This window comes from Sparus aurata, chromosome 7 (assembly GCF_900880675.1).
Source record: "Sparus aurata chromosome 7, fSpaAur1.1, whole genome shotgun sequence".
NCBI classification, from domain to species: Eukaryota; Metazoa; Chordata; class Actinopteri; order Spariformes; family Sparidae; genus Sparus; species Sparus aurata.
In genome coordinates, this window is record NC_044193.1 from 1,909,558 (window position 1) to 1,930,341 (window position 20,784).

Sequence of the window (20,784 nt, forward strand, 5' to 3'; positions counted from 1 at the left end):
ACATTCACTCTTGCACAATATTAAATAGACAGCAAGAAGGTTCAAAGGTCTTTTATTCAACACAAAGATGAAAACACACAATCTTACTAACATGTACTATATACAGGTATCTCTCTCTCTCTGTGTGTGTGTGTGTGTGTGTGAGATGCCAGGTTAGAGAGGATGGTTAGTTGCATGCAGAGACTCTGAGTCTGTGTGAAGCATCATTCCACTAACCTCAAATTAGCCGTCTAGTAAAGCAAACTACCAATAACCTGACCTGAGATCACATTAACACTCAAACAGTGGACAAACACATAAATTGAACACATTACATCAGCCAGTGTTTAAAGTCCTGTGATTAGCCGTGCTATGCTATGCTATCTAAGCCCAGTTCAATGTTACCAGTCTTTGAAGAAAAGGTGCTGATGGTTGCAGGAGAAGTTGAGATTTCACTAACTTTCTTGGTGTTCCTCAGATTGTGAAGTTAGCTGCCAAGCTTTGCGTTGCAGCTGCTGGTGCTAACTGATCTGGAATACTGGCAGGACCTTGTGTTGCTGCAGTGAGGAGAAGTTCTTTGGGCCTACTGCAAATGCAGCTTGCAGCTCTCCACAGCTTGTTAGGCCCAGAAGGTGTCAAAGGTGTAGGTGAGCAGGCGAGCAGGCGAGCAGCAGAGTTCTGGATGAATTGGAGTATATTTAAGAGTTTGGATGGTGTGTCATGGAGGATACTGTTTTCTAGTGACCGCTTGGATCAGAGTTTCTGCAGCAGAGATGGAGAGTGATGAGCAGAGACGGGCTATGTTTCACACCAATGGGGCATCTTCTCCTGCCTTTAGACACCTGTCCATTTTCCTCATTTGACTCACAACTAACCAGTAACACAGGTTTCTCTACCTCCAAATCCAAATCCACCTTTATCCTCCTAACTACTGAATTCTATGGGAATTTCAGGTCACAACTCCTTATCCTTAATTTGGCATAAACAAAGTAATTTTGAAAAATTATCTTTGGATCAGACACAGGAAGCATTTGGGCGGGTCACTCTAAGTGCTACAGACTGGCGCCAGGCATTATGTAATATCCTGTTTTGCACAATATCTAAGTTGACATTTAATAGGAATGTGTGTGTGTGTGTGTGTGTGTGTGTGTATGTGTGTCTGTGTGTGTCTGTGTGTGTCTGTGTGCGGTTTTATCTGCAGCAAATATAATAAGAATATACATGCAATATAAAGTGACCTGTATTTGATAATTAGTCTATAATAGAGAAAAATAAATGATCCACTGCATAATCAGACACATGAAACTAAAGTAACGAGCCTGTTTTGAAAAGGTGAGGAGGAGAAAGTTCAGATATTTGTGTTCAGCTGCAGAGAGGGGAAGTCACAGATACACTCGAGTTAAATACAGACATAAGAAAAAGTATTTGAACTTCATTACCTCCCACCTCTGTTGAGTAATGAGTGATGAGCAGTAACTCTGTGGAGAAACCAGGAAATGATTTTAATTACTTTAAGTACTTCTTTTTCCTCCCTTATTCCTGAGAAGTGATTCATTTAAAAAAAGAGCAGGAAACACAAGTTGACCTCCTGAAAGCATAAATAGAAAAAGAAGGAGGTTTGACAGAAATCATGAAACTAAAGCAACTTCAACGTCCTGTTTAATCAGACGGACAGAGTGGAAAGAGAGAAGTGACAGATGGTTTAGTTTCTAGGGGAAACCATCAGGATCAAATTCAGAATGAATATCCACCACGTTCTGTTCTTCTGCCTCATCTCAGGTGAGGACTGATGACCTGACTGTCTCTTTAACGCAGCACCACCACGCTGCTTTGGGGTCGATCTTATTTGTACATTTCTCTGAATGTTCAATGACATATGTTACAGTTGCTGTTTTCTACCACAATTTTATTCTAACTAAATATTCAGCAGCCATTTTTTTTATGTTGCTCAAGCTGATACAGAAATGTTCATCTGTGTTCTGTGTTCATCTTTCCAACAGCTCTGTGTGGAGACACCGGACTCGTCAGTGCAAAACTCAACATTTTTACAGGAGCTGAGGGAGGAAATGGTTCAATTACATGCTATCCATCTCTCTCTGGAAACAAGAAGTTCTTCTGTAAAAAAGAATGTAAAGCAGATGGTATTCTCGTTAAAACAAAAGGTGTCAGAGCTCAGAATGGCAGATTCAGTATAAAGTACAGAACTGAATCTGGAAGAGGAGTTCTGACTGTGACCATCACAAATCTGACCAAGTCTGACGCAGGACGGTACAGGTCCGGTTTGGGCACAGGTCTGATTCCAGACTCATACCGGAACTTTGAGATCAGAGTTTCAGATGGTGAGTTTCTACTGAAAGTTTTTAAGCAAGATTCATCTAGTTAATTCAACAGTGTAGGAATATTTCTTTTAACTTGATTTGAAAGTAATATGATTTATTATTTATGTTTAATAAGAGATTGTATAAAAAAACTTGTGAAGGAAAGCAGGAAAATTATTCTTCTTATTAAAAAGGAATCAATGATTCATAAACATTTTTTAAAGACATTTGTGATCTGTAGTTCTGGACTATGTTGATAAAATAAGTAATCAAGTTTATCGGAAGAATTTTAGTTATTCATGTTGTATGAACTTTCAGAGCACCTCTCAGTGAGGATCTGTGTTCATGTGAAGTAAGAAACACTGGGATCAGACTGCAGCATTTCACAGACAGTAACTGTTGACTGTTTCTCTTTTCAACAGAACTGCCATTTGGCAACACTGGTTTTGTCCGTACAGATATTGAAGGAGAGAATATCACATTCGGATGCAGCGGTACTGTTTACAGTAAACAGAAGTTCCTGTGTAAGGACGAATGTAAAACCGAAGATGACATTATCATTAAAACTGGTGCCAACAAATCTAAGAGAGGCAGATACAGCATTGAATATATAAAAGGATCTACATTTGGTCTCTATGTGACCATCACAAATGTGAGCAAGTCAGACACCGGATGGTACAAGTGTGGCTACGGCAGAGCTTTGTCTCCAGATTCATCCTACACATTCTCGATCTTTGTCATTGGTGGTGAGTGTTTGTTAAAGTCACACTGAAATGTTGCTTCATTACATTCATGTACCTGTCGCCCAATTCTATTTTCTTAATAGAATTTCTTTCCTCCAAGAGTGATTGTGAAAAACATCTTTGCTTTCCTTTCTATTTGTGTATATTTACATTCAGGTGTACATGGTGGATTTTTCTGCATCAGTAACTATTCAGTATCTTATTATTTCTTTGTCTTTTCATTGTCCACAGATCCATCCAAACCAAACCGGACTCCTCCACCATTTTCAACGTCAGTCCCATCAGCCTCCACACCAACAACGCAGAGTTTAAACCTCAGTTCAACAAGTTTCACCACCTCATCGTCTTTCCCTGGAAAGACTAACCAGTCGTCAGCAGCAGGTACAGTTCATAAAGACTGCTGACCATCAAATTCCACCTCAATCTCACCTTAAATTTTACAACACAAATGTTTTCCTTACAGCAGTTTAAAGAGTAAGAGGATGTTTAATGACGTAACACTCACCAGGTTTTATGCATCATGCAAACCACAAGACACATTTTCTTACAACAACAAAATAAATTGCAGTTATTTGTCTTTCCGCTGGTTGTTTTACTGTTGGTTGCTTTTCTGCTGATCCTTTGTACATGTACTGTAGAGGAGCTCAGTTAAATCCATCTTTAAGAAATGAAAAGAATACTGTGTCCTGGGTTCATCACCAGTCAAAGCGCTATAAGAGAGTGGCAAAGAGAAAGCCACTGTTGAAGATTGTGGAGGAGATCAGCTATGCGAGGCCTTGCTTTGGGCAAAACCCATGCAAGCTGCCACAAACTCTTTGACATCCTTCAAATGTCCCGGTCATCAGAAGTGTTGATGAAGGAACAGCTGAGTACATTGATCTCCAGGATTGCAGGTTAACTTGGAGGAATGCTCCCACTGAAGTACTCACAGACATGCTGTCTTAAGTACAAACAGGCGGTTGTTGGGACCAGAATCAGGATCTGGAGTGAATTGCTGAGCCTCCTTCAGCAGTGCTTCTATCTCCCGGATGGCTGGCCCAACAATCCTGGAAGAAGGCATGAATTATTCAGGGTCTGAGGGTGACTAATTCAGTGAGTAGAGTCAGCAAAAGGCATCAGACTTGCCATTTCAGGAGCCAGGGCAGTAGAAGAGGGTATAGTTGAATCGGCTCAAGTAGAGGGACCAGTGGGCCTGCCTGGAGTTCAGTTAAATGGCAGAGCGTAGATAGGAGGGGTTCTTGTTGTTGGTCCATGTAATAAAGGGCTGGTGGGAACCCTCCAGCCAGTGATGCCACTGCAGCTCTCTATTAACAACGTCGTAATTCCTTTCTGCTGGAGAGAGGCACCATAAGAAGAAGGCCCAGGGATGGAGTCCTCGGAAGAGCACGTCGTATTGGGAGAGTACCGCACCTACCCCAGAATCAGAGGTGCCAAATTCAATCATGAACTGCAACCTGGGATCCGGGTGCTTAAGAACTGGGGCATTAGTTAACTGTCTCATGAGCGTAAGGAAGGCTGACTCAGCCTTGGGGGACCAAATGAAAGGGTACAGGTAGATGTAAGCTGGGTGACGGGGGCAGACACTCTGCTGTAGTTATGGGTGAATCCCCAGTAGAAATTAGTGAAACCCAAGAAACGTTGCAGCTGTCAACAGGAAGTAGGTGTGGGCCACTCCTCCAATGTTCTTATTTTGGCGGGATCCGATTGGAGCTGCCCCTGTGCCACCATGTAGCCCAGGCAGTTTCCCGCTGGGGAGTGAAACTCACACTTATCTGGCTTGACAAACAGTTTATTCTCGAGCAATCTCTGTAGGACCAAGCCTACCTGCTGGGCGTGTTCTTCCATGGAGTGTGAGAAAATCAACATGTATTTTAGACAAACAAACAGATTTAACATGTCTTAGAGGATTTCATTGATAAGAGCCTGGAAGACAGCTGGTGTGCTGGTTAAGCCAGAGAGCATTACTTGATATTCAAAGTAACCCATGGGTGTGTTGAATCCAGTCTTCCACTCATCTCTCTCTCGAATCTGGGACAAGTGGTAGGCATTTCACAGATCCAGCTTAGTCGGTTTAAGGTGACATAAAGCTGCCCATCTCTTTTTGCATTGTTTTATTTCATTTATTTTAATTAGATGAAGTTAGAGTTACGTCTTACTTTTCAGTTAAACTCAGACTTTCTGTCATCCGCAAAAATCAAATCGTAATTAGCTGAATCATAAATTAATAAACATTATAAACATATGTCCAATATGTTCGTCGTGTATGATTTATGCCTTTAATTATGAAACTTCCTGGTTTTCACACCTGACTGACTATCTTGTATTCCTACAATTGTTATATTTGTGTATATTTACACTCATTTGTACATAGTGGATTTCTCTGCATCAGTATCTATTCAGTATCTTATTATTTCTTTGTCTTTTCATTGTCAACAGATCCATCCAAAACAAACCGGACTCCTCCACCTTTTTCATCATCAGTCCAATCAGCCTCCACACCAACAACGCAGAGTTTAAACCTCAGTTCAACAAGTTTCACCACCTCGTCGTCTTTCCCTAGAACCACCAACCAGCCATCAGCTGCAAGTACGGTTCATAAAGAGTGCTGACCATCAAATTCCACCTCAATCTCACCTTAAATTTTACAACACAGATATTTTCCTCACAGTAGTTTAGAGAGTAAGAGGAAGTTTAATGACGTATCACTCCCCAGATTGTATGGATCATGCAAACAACATGTGACGCCACATGAGTGTTTTTTCTGCTGATCCTTTTCATGTACTGTAGAGGAGCTCAGTTAAATCCATCATTAAGAAATTAAAGGAATATGGTACATGTGTAAATCTGCCTGGAGCAGACAGTCCTCACAAACTAAGTAGCCGTGCAAAATAGGAGACCAGTGAGGGAGGCCACCAACACACCTATGACTACTGTGAAGAATAAAAGCTTTGGCAGCTGAGCTGGGAGAGACTCTGCATACAACAACTGTTTCCTGGGTTCATCACTAGTCAAAGCTTTATGAGAGAGTGGCAAAGAGAAAGCCACTGTTGAAAAGTGTGGAGGAGACCAGCGATGCGAGGCCTTGCACCAGGCACAAACCATGCAGGCTGCCACAAACTCTTTGACATCCCTCAAAATTCTCTGCCATTAAAAGTGTTGATGGAGGAACAGCTGAGTGCGTTGATCTCCAGGATTGCAGGTTAACTTGGAGGAATGCTCCCACTGAAGTACTCACGGACATGTCTTAGGTACAAACAGGCGGTTGTTGGGACCAGAATCAGAATCTGGAGTGAATTGCTGATCCTCCCTCACCAGTGCTTCTATCTCCCAGATGGCTAGCCCAACAATCCTGGACGAAGGCATGATTGGTTCAGGGTCTGAGGGTGACGAATTATGTGAGTAGAGTCAGTAAAGGGCATCAGACTTGCCATTTCAGGACGCCACTGCAGCTCTCTATTAACAACGTCGTAATTCCTTTCTGCCAGAGAGAGACGCCGTAAGAAGAAGGCCCAGGGATGGAGTCCTCAGAAGAGCACGTCGTATTGGGAGAGTACCGCACCTACCCCAGAATCAGAGGTGCCAACTTCAATCATGAAATGCAACCTGGGATCCGGGTGCTTGAGAACTGGGGCATTAGTGAACTGCCTCATGAGCGTAAGGAAGGCTGACTCAGCCTTGGGGGACCGAATGAAAGGGTACAGGTAGATGTAAGCTGGGTGACGGGGGCAGACACTCTGCTGTAAGTTATGGATGAATCCCCAGTAGAAATTAGTAAAACCCAAGAAACGTTGCAGCTGTCAACAGGAAGAGGGCGTGGGCCACTCCTCCAAAGTTCTTATTTTGGCGGGATCCGATTGGAGCTGCCCCTGCGCCACCACGTAGCCCAGGAAGTTTGCCGCTGGGGAGTGAAACTCACACTTATCTGGCTTGACAGACAGTTTATTCTCTAGCAATCTCTGTATGACCAAGCCTACCAGCTGTACCTGTTCTTCCATGGAGCGTGAAAAAATTAAAGTGTCTTTTAGACAAACATAAACAGATTTAACATGTCTTAGACGATTTCATTGATAAGAGCCTGGAAGACAGCTGGTGCGCTGGTTAAGCCAGAGAGCATTACTTGATATTCAAAGTAACCCAAAGGTGTGTTGAATCCAGTCTTCCACTCATCTCTCTCTCGAATCTGGGACAAGTGGTAGGCATTTCACAGATCCAGCTTAGTCGATTTAAGGTGACATAAAGCTGCCCATCTCTTTTTGTATTGTTTTATTTCATTTATTTCAATCAGATGAAGTTAGAGTTACGTCTTACTTTTCAGTTAAACTCAGACTTTCTGTCATCCACAAAAATCAAATCATCACAATTAGCTGAATCATAAATTGATAAACATTATATGCCTGTGTCCAGTATGTTCGTCGTGTAGGATTTATGCCTTTAATTATGAAACTTACTGGTTTTCACACCTGACTGACTATCCTGTATTCCTACAATTTGTTATATTTGTATATATTTACACTCATTCGTACATGGTGGATTTCTCTGCATCAGTATCTATTCAGTATCTTATTATTTCTTTGTCTTTTCATTGTCAACAGATCCATCCAAAACAAACCGGACTCCTCCACCTTTTTCATCATCAGTCCCAACAGCCTCCACACCAACAACGCAGAGTTTAAACCTCAGTTCAACAAGTTTCACCACCTCGTCGTCTTTCCCTAGAACCACCAACCAGCCATCAGCTGCAAGTACGGTTCATAAAGAGTCCTGACCATCAAATTCCACCTCAATCTCACCTTAAATTTTACAACACAGATATTTTCCTCACAATAGTTTAGAGAGTAAGAGAAGGTTTAATTACGTGGTACGTCATTAAACCTTCTCATATGGTACATATGGTACATGTGTAAATCTGCCTGGAGCAGACCGTCCTCACAAACTGAGTAGCCGTGCAAAATAGGAGACCAGTGAGGGAGGCCACCAACACACCTATGACTACTGTGAAGGAATAAAAGCTTTAGCAGCTGAGCTGGGAGAGACTCTGCATACAACAACTGTTTCCTGGGTTCATCACTAGTCAAAGCTTTATGAGAGAGTGGCAAAGAGAAAGGCACTGTTGAAATGTGTGGAGGAGACCAGCGATGCAAGGCCTTGCACCAGGCACAAACCATGCAGGCTGCCACAAACTCTTTGACATCCCTCAAAATTCTCTGCCATTAAAAGTGTTGATGGAGGAACGGCTGAGTGCGTTGATCTCCAGGATTGCAGGTTAACTTAGAGGAATGCTCCCACTGAAGTACTCGCAAACATACCCCCTCAGGTACAAACAGGCGGTTGTTGGGACCGGAACCAGGATCTGGAGTGACTTGCTGAGCCTCCCTCACCAGTGTCTCTATCTCCCAGATGGCTTGCCCAACAATCCTGGAAGAAGGCTTGATTGGTTCAGGGTCTGAGGATAATGAATCCGGTGAGTAGAGCCAGTATAGGGCATCAGGCTTACCATTTCAGGAGCCAGGGCGGTAGAAGAGGGTATAGTTGAATCAACTCAAGTAGAGTGACCAGTGGGCCTGCCTGGAGTTCAGTGATATGGCAGAGCTTAGATACGAGGGGTTCTTGTTGTTGGTCCATGTAATAAAAGGGCTGTTGGGAACCCTCCAGCCAGTGACGCCACTGCTAACAGCTCTCTATTAACAACATCGTAATTCCTTTCTGCCGGGGAGAGGCACCATATGAAGAAGGATGGAGTCCTCAGAAGATCACGTCGTATTGGGAGAGGACTGCTCCTACCCCAGAATCTGAGGTGTCAACTTCAACCATGAACTGCAACCTAGGATCTGCTGGACGTGTTCTTCCATGGAACGTGAGAAAATCAACATGTCGCCGATAGACAAACATAAAGAGATTTAGCATGTCTCGTAGGATGTCATTAATAACAGCCTGGAATAAAGCTAGTGCATTGGTCAAGCCAGAGAGCATAACTTGGTTTTCGAAGAGGCCCATGGTTGTGTTGAATCCGGTCTTCCACTTGTTTCCCTCCTGAATCTTGGACAAGTGGTAGGCATTTCGCAGATCCAGCTTAATGAATTTTTCGATGATATAAAGCTGCCCATTTGTACTTGCATTGTTTTATTTCATTTAGTTTAATTAGATGAAGTTAGAGGTACCTTACTTTTCAGTAAAACTCAGACTTTCTGTCATCAGCAAAAATCAAATCATCACAATTAGCTGAATCATACATTAACAAACATTATAAACTTATGTCCATTATGTTCTTCTTGTCATGTCTCTGCATCTGTAGTATCTTATTATTTCTTTGTCTTTTCAGTGTCCACAGATCCGACCAAACCAAACCGGACTCCTCCACCTTTTTCAACATCAGTCCCATCAGCCTCCACAACAACAACGCAGAGTTTAAACCTCAGTTCAAGAAGTTTGACCCCCTTGTTGTCTTTCCCTAAAACTGCCAACCAGCCATCAGCTGCAGGTACGTTTCATTAAGAGTGCTGACCATCACATTCCACCTCAATCTCACATTAAATTTTACAACACAGATGTTTTCCTCACAGTAGTTTAGAGAGTAAGAGGAAATGTAATTACGTAACACTCACCAGGTTCTATACATCATGCAAACCACGAGACACATTTTCTTACAACAAGAAAATAAATTACGATAATTTTCCTACGTTCTGTACACTTCCTGTCTTTCTCTCTCCAGTCTGCTCCAGTGTCCCTCACCCAGGTTACATCTGGGGTTTGGTTGTTTTACTGGTCGTTTTACTGGTCGTTGTTTCTGTGCTGATCCTCTGCATATGGAAGATGAGGAGGGACTTCAGGTCAAGCAGGAGATACACAGAGGTGACTTTCTCCGACTCTACGCGCCGTCCTTGACAGTTTCTACCACTGCACCAAAAAACAGCTGGAAAGAGACAAAAATTTCATGGTAGATTAAACAGAAAATCTGGGATTTCTCAGCTGTTTCTGACACAATTGGTCTGTGACATTACACAGAAGTACAACAAAGCAGGCGTTGATGTTTCCATCTGAAAAACTGTCTTGTATTTAGTACAGCTGGATGTATGCTGCCCTCTGCTGGATGACAATTAAATTAACCTCTTCATTGTATTTAGTGTATTTTTGTTGTGAGGTGGTCTTAATGTATCATGGAAATTCAATTCATAATGAAAAAATTGTAGAAAAAAAAATGTTTGAAAAAGTTATGTCCCTATGAGATGAACAAAATTCGATCATAGACACAAATCAACCATAAAAAGACAATTTAAAAAGGATTTTTGAACATAATAACAGCTAAAAAAAACAAGACAGTAAATAAGGACAAACAAAAAGACACTGAGCTAAAACACAACAGAACAAAAGCCCAGGCTGAGAGGCATCAAGACCAGCAGTCCTCACTCCTGTCTGAGGACAGGAGACACGAGATCTTAAGCACTTGTCCCAGGCCAGGTGCACCTCATTGGGCAATCAGGAAGTGGCAACTTGATCTCTCAAGAGGGAGTCTAACACAGTTTCACAGTGATTTAGACCATGGATTAAATTTAAACCGGAGTATCCCTTTAATATCCTGTTTTGTACAGTATCTAAGTTTTGTGGAAATTCTCCTTTTTGAGGTAGAGAGTAGCTAAGTCAGGCCTTTATTTACATGTGTGCTGTTGTGTGATGGTTTGAGAAAGAAAGACTTAGAGTACAACACATAAATCAGCCCCCTAGCTTTGTCTATCACACATTATCTGGTCTGTTGCAATGTCTACTGCTGTACAACAGCTGTGATGTCATTTCCTGTCACCTTCAGTAAAGCTGCAGTTCTTATTTTCAGATCCCTGTCACCGATAAGGATTTGGCTCCAGCCTCCACATGTGAAGACTCCGCCGCCAGATCCTGCAGTGATTAGGAGCAAACCTGCACCACTCACACACACAGCACTCAGATTATCTGTAGGTTCTGGATCTGTATTTGTTACTAACTAATGTGTTGTTCTGTTAATTCAATAAAAGTACTAATAACACACTGTAAATATACTCTGTTAAAAGTCCTGCAATTAAACTGTTACTGCAGTAAAAGTATGTAAGTATAATCAGGAAAATGTGCTTAAAGTATGAAAAGTAAAATGTCCCCAGTTACTGTTTCATTCTGGATTAATCTGCTGATTACTGATTTACAGTATTGAATTAAGAAAGTGATGCAGGAACATAACTCTATAACATACTGTACATTTGTATTTCTGTGAAAAAAAGAGACTTTAAATAAATCATGATGTCAGTCTGTGAGATTATTTAAAGTTTTTTTCAAGATTCCTTCTGATGCTCGAACATTCTCGTGTCTCTTCCTCTTTTTCTGTCAGTCTCAGTAGACAGTAAAGAGAGGACATGTCTGAACTAAAGCTGACATAATTCACGAGCAGACAGATAGCAACCCTCTGCCTGACTTCATACACCACTGTGCAAACTAATGGGCTGTTCTATGTTCCCCAAAACATTATATGACTGTAACAGTGTCACATGAAGAGTCTAACATGGTAACATTACGCTTCACACTTCGCACGTTCTCCTCAGTGAACTGCAAGGTGGAAGTAACTTATCATATTCAGAGGTGGTAAAAGTACACACAATATCTGTACTCCAGTAGAAGTTCAGACATGTGCGTAATAAGTGGAGGTACTGATTCAGCTTGTTTACTCCAGTAAAAGTAATGGAGTGCAGGCTCTGACATGTACTCAGAGTATCAGAGTAAAAAGTCTCCCTCTGAAGGACATTTGTGGTCAAAGCTAACTGAAGCTCACGTCATATTAATAGAATTCAAAGACTATTAAAGTTAAAGGTAGAATCAGTAGGATTTGCCTTACTTAAAGGGATATTCCGGTGTAAGTTTAATCCATGGTCTAAATCATCGTGAAACTGTGTTAGACTCCCTCTCGAGAGATCAAGTTAGCAGACCGCTCAAATTTAAAAGAGGGAGCAATTCCTGACGTTGCGCTTATATGACCTGTCTGCTTGCTTTTCGAAATATGTTACAAACTCCATCTCTCAACGAATGACCTCCTTGAAGGCACACGTGAGTCTGTGTGGACTTGTGCATGCCCCAGACTCGTGGAAAGCGGTATTGGAGCGGAACTGGAGTGAAAGGGAACCATCGCTCTGGCCTTTGGATTAAAACCCGCTCTGCGCTCCGACTATATTTCGCACGCTCCGCTCCCCGCTCGCTCCGCGCTCCACTCACATGCCCTGGCTGACAGGGAAAAGAACGGAATTGAGCATTTCTAACCGCACTCGGTAATCGTCACGTCAGGATTTCCCCGACCTGGAAGCTGATGGAGGAGAGTTGAAATATAAACTCCAAATTGTTGCTGTAACGTTACTGACGACACCTGGTAATTACTCCTTCCCAAAACAATGACCCCCTGAGGTTTGGGTTGATCATGCCTTTCCCAGGACAGTGATCCTCTGATGTTTATTAGGACAGTAAATGTCATCTTATCTACCTTCCTGTAACCCCTCATGTGACTTTCTGACACTTTCACCAAAAGGGATTCTCCCCTCCTCCTCTCACATCCTGATCCTGCTCTGTACAGCACATTGATTACTGAATGGAAAACTATGTAATTTCTCACAGTTTATTTAAGACATTTAAAAGGAATGTGTGTGTATGTGTGTGGTTTTATCTGCAGCAAATATGATACGGCCAACTTCTTCAATCCTCTGCTTTTTCTAAGAAAATTCTTCTAATCATTTAACAGCACCACTGTTTACTTCCTTATTCATGAGAAGTGTTGCATATAAAAATAGAGAAGGACACACAAGTTGACCTCCTGAAAGTAGAAATATAAAGTATAAGAAGCAGGTTTGACAGAAATCATTAAACTAAAGCAACGTCAGCCATAACGTTCATATGTGTCTTACCTGCCAGTTTATAACAGTTATTATCGAGAGCGGACAGGTAAAAGAACAGAATTGAGCATTTCTAACCGCACTCGGTAATCGTGGCGTCGGGACTTTCCCCGACCCGGAAGCTGATGGCGGAGAGTTGAAATCTGTTTTTAGCTTCACAATAGAAATCCAGCTAAGCTAGCGGAGGTTAGATGCCCCGGACTATGTGCTGAGACCCTATTTGTACTGTTGCTGAAGTTTGGTGCTGTTCTGAGCATTATTTGTGGCTTTTTGGTGGCGGTTTATATTTGGATCCATTTACTGCAGTGTAACTTGATCTCTTGAGAGGGAGTCTAACACAGTTTCACGGTGATTTATACCATGGATTAAACTTACACCGGAATATCTGTTTAATATCCTGTTTTGCACAATATCTAAGTTTTGTGGAAATTCTCATTTTTGAGGTAGAGAGTTGCTAAGTCTCTGAAGAATTTTCAACTCCAAATTGTTGCTGTAACGTTACTGACTTAAGTACAACAGAATAGGGTCACATACTTTTACGACACTTGGTAATTACTCCTTCCCAAAACAATGACCCCCTGAGGTTTGGGTTGATCATGCCTTTCCCAGGACAGTGATCCTCTGATGTTTATTAGGACAGAGAATGCCATCTTATCTACCTTCCTGTAATCCTTCATGTGACTTTCTGACACTTTCACCAAAAGGGATTCTCCCCTCCTCCTCTCACATCCTGATCCTGCTCTGTACAGCACATTGATTACTGAAATACTATGTAATTTCTCACAGTTTATTTAAGACATTTAAAAGGATTGTGTATGTGTGTGCTTTTATCTGCAGCAAATATAACACGAATATACCTGTGATCCAATAAAACAGCTCTGCTATCATTTCTACCTTTGCAAGGTTGAGTTCATATGGTGACATGTCTGACAGGCCAACTTCTTCAATCCTCTGCTTTTTCTAAGAAAATTATTGTAATTATTTAACAGCACCTTTTTTTTTAGTTCCTTATTCGTGAGAAGTGTTGCATATAGAAATAGAGAAGGAAACACAAGTTGACCTCCCGAAAGTAGAAATAGTGTTTGATCAGACGGACAGAGAGGATTGATCAAAGTGACAGAGACTGTTTGTCTCCATCAGGATCAAATTCAGAATGAATATCCACCACGTTCTGTTCTTCTGCTTCATCTCAGGTGAGGACTGATGACCTGACTGTCTCTTTAACGCAGCACCACCATGCTGCTTTGGGGTCGATCTTATCTGTACATTTCTCTGAATGTTCAATGACACGTGTTTTACAGTTGCTGTGTTCTACCACAATTTAATTCTAACAGCTGATACAGAAACGATAATCTGTGTTCTGTGTTCATCTTTCCAACAGCTCTGTGTGGAGACACCGGGCTCGTCAGTGCAAAACTCAGTATTTTCACAGGAGCTGAGGGAGGAAGTGGTTCAATTAAGTGTTACCTGCATCAGCCTAAGAACATAAAGTTCTTCTGTAAAGAAGAATGTAAAGCAGAAGATATTCTCGTTAAAACAAAAGATGTCAGAGGTCAGAATAGCAGATTCAGCACTGAATATGAAGGAGAATCTTCTGGAATAGGAGTTCTGACTGTGAGCATCACAAATCTGACCAAGTCTGATGCAGGACGGTACAGGTCGGGTTTGGGCACAGATCTGGTTCCAGACACATACTGCGACTTTGATATCAGAGTTTCAGATGGTGAGTTTCTACTGAAAGATTCATTTAATGGATTCGACAATGTAGGAATATTTCTTTTATCTAAAACAATAAAAATTATGTTATTCATGTTTGATAAGAGAAAAGAAGAAAGAAAAACCCCGTGAATGAAAGCATGAAAAATGTTTTAAAAAGGAATCAATGATTATAAACTTTTAAGACATTTGTGATTTGTAGTTCTGGACTATGTTGATGAAATAAGTAATCAAGATTATCGGAAGAATTTTAGTTATTCATGTTGTATGAACTTTCAGGGCAGCTCTCAGTGAGGATCTGTGTTCATGTGAAGCAATAAATCAGACTGCAGCATTTCACAGACAGTAACTGTTGACTGTTTCTCTTTTCAACAGAACTGTCGGATGGAAACACTCGTTTTTTCAGTACAGATATTGAAGGAGAGAATATCACACTTCCATGCCTCGATACCGTTTACAGTAAACAGAAGTTCCTGTGTAAGGACGATTGTAAAACAGAAGAGGACATTATCATTGAGACTGATGCCAACAGAGCTCAGAGTGGCAGATACAGCATTGAATATAGAGAAGGATCTACATTTGGACTCTATGTCATCATAACAAATGCGAGCCAGATGGACACAGGATGGTACAAGTGTGGCTACGGCAGAGCTTTGTCTCCAGATTCATCCTACAGAGTCCCGGTCCTCGTCATTGGTGGTGAGTGTTTATCAAAATCACACAAATATGTTTCTTCATTTAATTCATGTATCTGTCGTTCAATCTTCTTTTTTATATATGTATATAACATTTCTTTCCTCCAAAAGTGATCATGAAAAACATCTTTGCTTTCTTTGTCATTTTATTCATTCTGCAAAAATGACCTGACGACAACGAAAATATGACCATAACGTGTTTATATTTAGCATGTAAAAAAACAATGAATAACTGGTTTGAAACTAAAAATAGAGTTAAAGGTTTTACAAATACTTAGAAAGAAAACTACTGCCTGTTTTGACCTGCTGACAGAGAGATGACAGGGAGTTACAAGAGGTGGACGTGAACCTTCAGCCACAATAGCAACCACAGTAGTACATGTCAATTAACTGCAGTGTATGTTCACAGTCAATATGTGGAGGGTCACATTAACCCGTAATATGGATTATTGTATCTTGCATGTATATTTTCTACATATTCTACATATTAGTGTCCTCTATAGTTTTATTAATTTCAGGGGACATAACGTCGCCCATCTCTTTTTGCAGTGTTTTATTTTATCTTTATTATTTTTTTAGGTGAAGTTAGAGGTACTTTCTCACTTATCAGTAAAACTCAGACTTTCTGTTATCCGCAAAAATCAAATCGTAATTAGCTGAATCATAAATTAATGGACATTATAAACGTATGTCCATGATGTTCGTTGTGTATGATTTATGCTTTTAATTATGAAACTTACTGGTTTTCACACCTGACTGTTTATCTTGTATTTCTACATTTTGTTATCTTTGTATATATTTACAATTATTCTTACATGGTGGATTTTTCTGCATCAGTATCTATTCAGTTTAGTTTTATTTCTTTGTCTTTTCATTGTCCACAGATCCGTACAAACCAAACCAGACTCTTCCACCTTTTTCAACATCAGTCCCATCAGCCTCCACACCAACAACGCAGAGTTTAAAGCTCAGTTCAACAAGTTTCACCACCTCATCATCATCTTGCCCTAAAACCGCCAACCAGCCGTCAGCTGCAGGTACAGTTTATAAAGACTGCTTACCATCAAATTTCACCTCAATCTCACCTTAAAAACACAGATGTTTTCCTAACAGTAGTGCAAAGAGTAAGAGGAAGTTTGATGACGTAACACTCACTAGGTTTTATGCATCATGCAAACCACAAGACACATTCTCTTACAACAAGGAAAAAAATTACAATAATGATCCTTCTTTGTGTTCACTTCCTGTCTCTCTCTTTCCAGTCTGCTCCAGTGTCCCTCACCCAGGTTACATCTGGGGTCTGGTTGTTTTACTGGTCATTTTACTGGTCGTTGTTTCTGTGCTGATCCTCTACATATGGAAGATGAGGAGGGACTTCAGGTCAAGAAGCAGAAACACAGAGGTGAATTTCTCCAACACCATGCAACGATTTTGCCATCTGAAACACTGTCCTGTATTTAGTGCAGGTGGATGAATGCCATGGGGTGCCAATTGTAAAGTTGAGCATGCTAAAATATACAGCAACTGTTCATCACATTTAGCAACAAACACCATTAAAAAAGACAGATGTGAAGTTTTTTTTAATGCTACTTTTAACCAGATTCACAGCAATATTTGTGAACTTTGTGATATTTACTTGTAAAAAATCTTGTAAAAATATAATGCCAATGTAAATTCTAAATGAAAAATCTAAATCTAAACGTCAAATGTTAAATCTAAATGTTAAATCTAAATCTAAATATTAAATCTAAATGTTAACCATGAATATAAATGATAAATGTTGAATCTAAATGTTAAATATACATATAAATGTTCAGTTTTAATCTAAATGTTAAATATACATATAAATGTTGAATTTTTTTCTAAAAGTTAAATATAGATCTACATTTTAAATCTCACGGTTGAAACTAAATATTTAGTATGCAAATTCACACTGCCTGTCACCAGAAGTACCAACATAAAAGCTACCGAGTGGCTAACAGTGCAGCGCAATCACTCTGTGTGACTACGCGAAGAAGACAGCGGATAGTGCTTTTTCAGCTTCAATGAACTTCTACTTTGGTACTTCCGGTGATATGCAAATTTACACTGCCTATTAGCTAAATATTTAACTTCACCCCTAACATTTACATTTAACATTTAAATTTAGATTGAACATTTAGATTTAACTTTTAGCATTTATATTTAAATTGAACATTGTATTTATATTTAACATTTAGAATTAGATTTAACATTTAACATTTAAAATTAGATTTAACATTTAACATTAGATTTAACTTTTACATTATATTTATATTTAACATCTGGATTTAGATTTTAGGTTTGCCACATTTAGATTTAGATTTAACATTTAGATTTAAATGTAACATTCATATTTTACATTCATATTCATATTTAACATTGAGATTTTTATTTAGCATTTAGATTGAACATTTGGATATATATATATATAACATTTAACATTTCAATTTAAATTTGAATTTAACATTTAAATGTATATTTAACATTTCTATTTAACATTTAACATTTAAAATTTAGATTTTTTATTTAGATTTTACATTGACATATTTTTTTACAAAAGAAGTAAATATCACAAAGCTCACAAATATTGCTGTAAATCTGGTCAAAAGTATATATAAAAAATTCCCATCTGTTTTTTTAATGGGGTTTGTAGCTAAATGTGGCCAAAAGTTACTGTTTATTTTAGCATGCTTAACTTTACAATAGTATAGTATGCTGCCCTCTGCTGGACAACAGCATGAGAATTCAATTCATAACGAGAAACAATTCATTTGGTGGAAAAAAAATCAAGTTTGAAAACGTTATGTCCCTATGAAATGACCAAACTCGATCACAGACACAAAACAATCACAAAAAGGATTTTTGAACATAAACACAGCTAAGAGAACCAAGACAGTAAATCAGTACAACCAAAGAGACACTGAGCTGAAACACAACAGAACACAAGTCCAGGCTGAGAGGCATCAAGACCAGCAGTGCTTACTCCTGTCTGGTGCTGGCGCAGGAGATATTAAGCACTTCTTCCAGGCCAGGTGCACCTCATTGGGCAATCAGGAAGTGGCACACCTGTGCAGAGCAAGAGAGGACAGGATGGGAACAGGAACAAGCAGCACAGGGACACAGACAGCACTGAAAATACTCAAAATGCATACATGAAAGTAAATACAGACAAACAAGTTGTACTTTACGTTGTTTCTTTCTAATGCCAATTCACACAAAAACAAAGTCATCTCACGACACTTTCCAAACTGAGCCGGTGTTGATCATACTCCCCGATTCATTTTTCCACATTTCCTCCATGAGGAAGCACCTGAGGATAGTGGTCGGAAAAACTGCTTTAAACAGACAGAAACCTCGAGCAGAACCGGACTCAGTGGTGCCTCATTTTAAATTGAGAAGCATGAAAAAGGACCTTAACTCGACATTTATTGCTGCTGTGCTCTTTAACTCTCGTCAGTGGCAGCACTGGATAACAAAGTGAAGCTGATTAGGCCCAGAATCATAGAGTATGATCAGGTAAAGATGTTTTATCTCAACATAACGGACAAACAGCACAAAGTTTAGGTCGAGTCAGTTTAAGTGCGAAATCTTAGCAGAAGTTCTCTGAGGGCATTTTCAAAACAGCATCCAGGACCGGCTCAGTGGATGTTCTGTTCCTGTGAACTTCAAAAAATAATGTTACGCATTGATGATATATTTACTCTTGATATTCAAAAGGTTATCTCTATACTGTTAGTAGTCTGCTGGTTAGCTTGGTGTGTTAGCATCGTGTCGTAGAGCAGACAAACTCAGTGTTCATGCCTTTATTTACATGTTTTATGTTGTGTGACGGTTTGAGAAAGAAAGACAACACATAAATCAGCCCCCAAGATTTATCTTTCACACATTATCTGGTCTGTTGCAATGTCTACTGCTGTTCAACAGCTGTGATGTCATTTCCTGTCACCTTCAGTAAAGCTGCAGTTCTTATTTTCAGATCCCTTTCACCTATAGGGATTTGGCTCCAGCCTCCACATGTGAAGACTCCGCCGTCAAAACCTGCAGTGATTAGGAGCAAACCTGCACCACTCACACACACAGCACTCAGATTATCTGTAGGTTCTGGATCTGTATTTGTTACTGTTAAGATTCATTAATTTACCTGTCTGATTAATTGCCTGACTGCTGTGACAAATTAATATGCACTATTAATTTACCTGTCTGATTTAAGTTCCTGACTGCTGTGATTTAATTACTATGCACTAACAAACTGTATTATGAATGAGTTGTACATATCATATTACTAACTAATGTATTGACCTGTTTATTCAATAAAAGTACTAATACCACACTGTAAATATACTCTGTTAAAGGTCCTGCAATTAAACTGTTACTGCAGTAAAAGTATGTAAGTATAATCAGGAAAATGTGCTTAAAGTATGAAAAGTAAAATGTCCCCTGTTACTGTTTCATTCTGGATTAATCTGCTGATTATTGATTTAGAATATTAAATTAATAAAGTGATGCAGGAACATAACTCTATAACATACTGTACATTTGCATTTCTGTGAAAAAAGAGACTTTAAATAAATCATGATGTCAGTCTGTGAGATAATGTAAAGTTTGTGACTTCAAGTAAATACAGAGCAGTTCAGAAGAAGCTGTGGTTTTTTTTTCAAGTTTCATTCTGATGCTCGAACATTCTCGTGTCTCTTCCTCTTTTTCTCTCAGCCTCAGTAGACAGTAAAGAGAGGACATGTCTGAACTAAAGCTGACATAATTCATGAACAGACGGATAGCAACCCTCTGCCTGACTTCATACACCACTGTGCAAACTAATGGGCTGTTCTATGTTCCCCAAAACATTATATGACTGTAAAAGTGTCACATGAAGAGTCTAACATGGTGAACATTACGCTTCACACTTCGCACGTTCTCCTCAGTGAACTGCAAAGTGGAAGTAACTAATAGTATTAAGAGGTGGTAAAAGTACACACAATATCTGTACTCCAGTAGAAGTTCAGATACATGTGTAATAACAGACTCTAGTATAAGTAGAAGTACTGATTCATTTGTGTTCAAAGCTAACTGCAGCTCACGTTAGATTAACATGATTCAGAGACCATTCAATTTAAAGGTAGAATCAGTAGGATTTGTTCAGAGACAGGAAACATCTGGCCAGTTCACTGTAAGTGCTGACTGGCCTCAGGCCTTACTTAATATCCTGTTTTGCACGATATCTAAGTTTTGTGGAAATTCTCCTTTTTGAGGTAGAGAGTTGCTAATTCTCCGACGAATTTTAGACTCAGTGTGATGAGTCAGATCTCTTTAATTCATGCTGCACGGAGGGAAAGTCCAGAACGTACAACAGAGTGGGCGTCACATACTTTCACAACACTTGGTAATTACAAATTACAAAACAGCACCTCTTTTTCCTTCC

The 20,784-nt window shown here is 39.8% G+C and overlaps 2 protein-coding genes across 5 annotated transcripts in view; both read left to right on the top strand.

The window, feature by feature from the left end:
- LOC115585697 (uncharacterized) overlaps positions 1 to 20,784 on the top strand; it is a 510,933-nt gene that overhangs the window by 227,821 nt on the left and 262,328 nt on the right. The window lies entirely within an intron of this gene.
- LOC115584964 (uncharacterized) lies at positions 1,644 to 19,905 on the top strand. Of its 4 annotated transcripts, none has more exons than XM_030422941.1 (9): positions 1,644 to 1,758; positions 1,980 to 2,318; positions 2,720 to 3,043; positions 3,272 to 3,421; positions 5,477 to 5,626; positions 7,633 to 7,782; positions 9,360 to 9,518; positions 16,607 to 16,746; positions 19,342 to 19,903. In XM_030422941.1, exons 1-9 carry the CDS (start codon positions 1,719 to 1,721, stop codon positions 19,414 to 19,416), a joined length of 1,527 nt encoding a protein of 508 aa, XP_030278801.1. In that variant the 5' UTR covers positions 1,644 to 1,718; the 3' UTR covers positions 19,417 to 19,903. The 4 variants fall into 4 exon arrangements, with proteins under 4 accessions (XP_030278801.1, XP_030278800.1, XP_030278802.1 ...); XM_030422940.1 differs by lacking the exons at positions 16,607 to 16,746; positions 19,342 to 19,903 and adding exons at positions 9,750 to 9,889; positions 10,866 to 11,316; XM_030422942.1 differs by lacking the exons at positions 7,633 to 7,782; positions 16,607 to 16,746; positions 19,342 to 19,903 and adding exons at positions 9,750 to 9,889; positions 10,866 to 11,316.

Excerpts from the sequence above, each read along its gene's own strand:
- LOC115584964 (XM_030422941.1), top strand. The coding sequence starts at position 1,719 with ATGAATATCCACCACGTTCTGTTCTTCTGCCTCATCTCAG. Across the intron at positions 3,044-3,271 it reads CTCGATCTTTGTCATTGGTG|ATCCATCCAAACCAAACCGG; the intron begins GTGAGTGTTTGT and ends CATTGTCCACAG. Across the intron at positions 5,627-7,632 it reads CAACCAGCCATCAGCTGCAA|ATCCATCCAAAACAAACCGG; the intron begins GTACGGTTCATA and ends CATTGTCAACAG.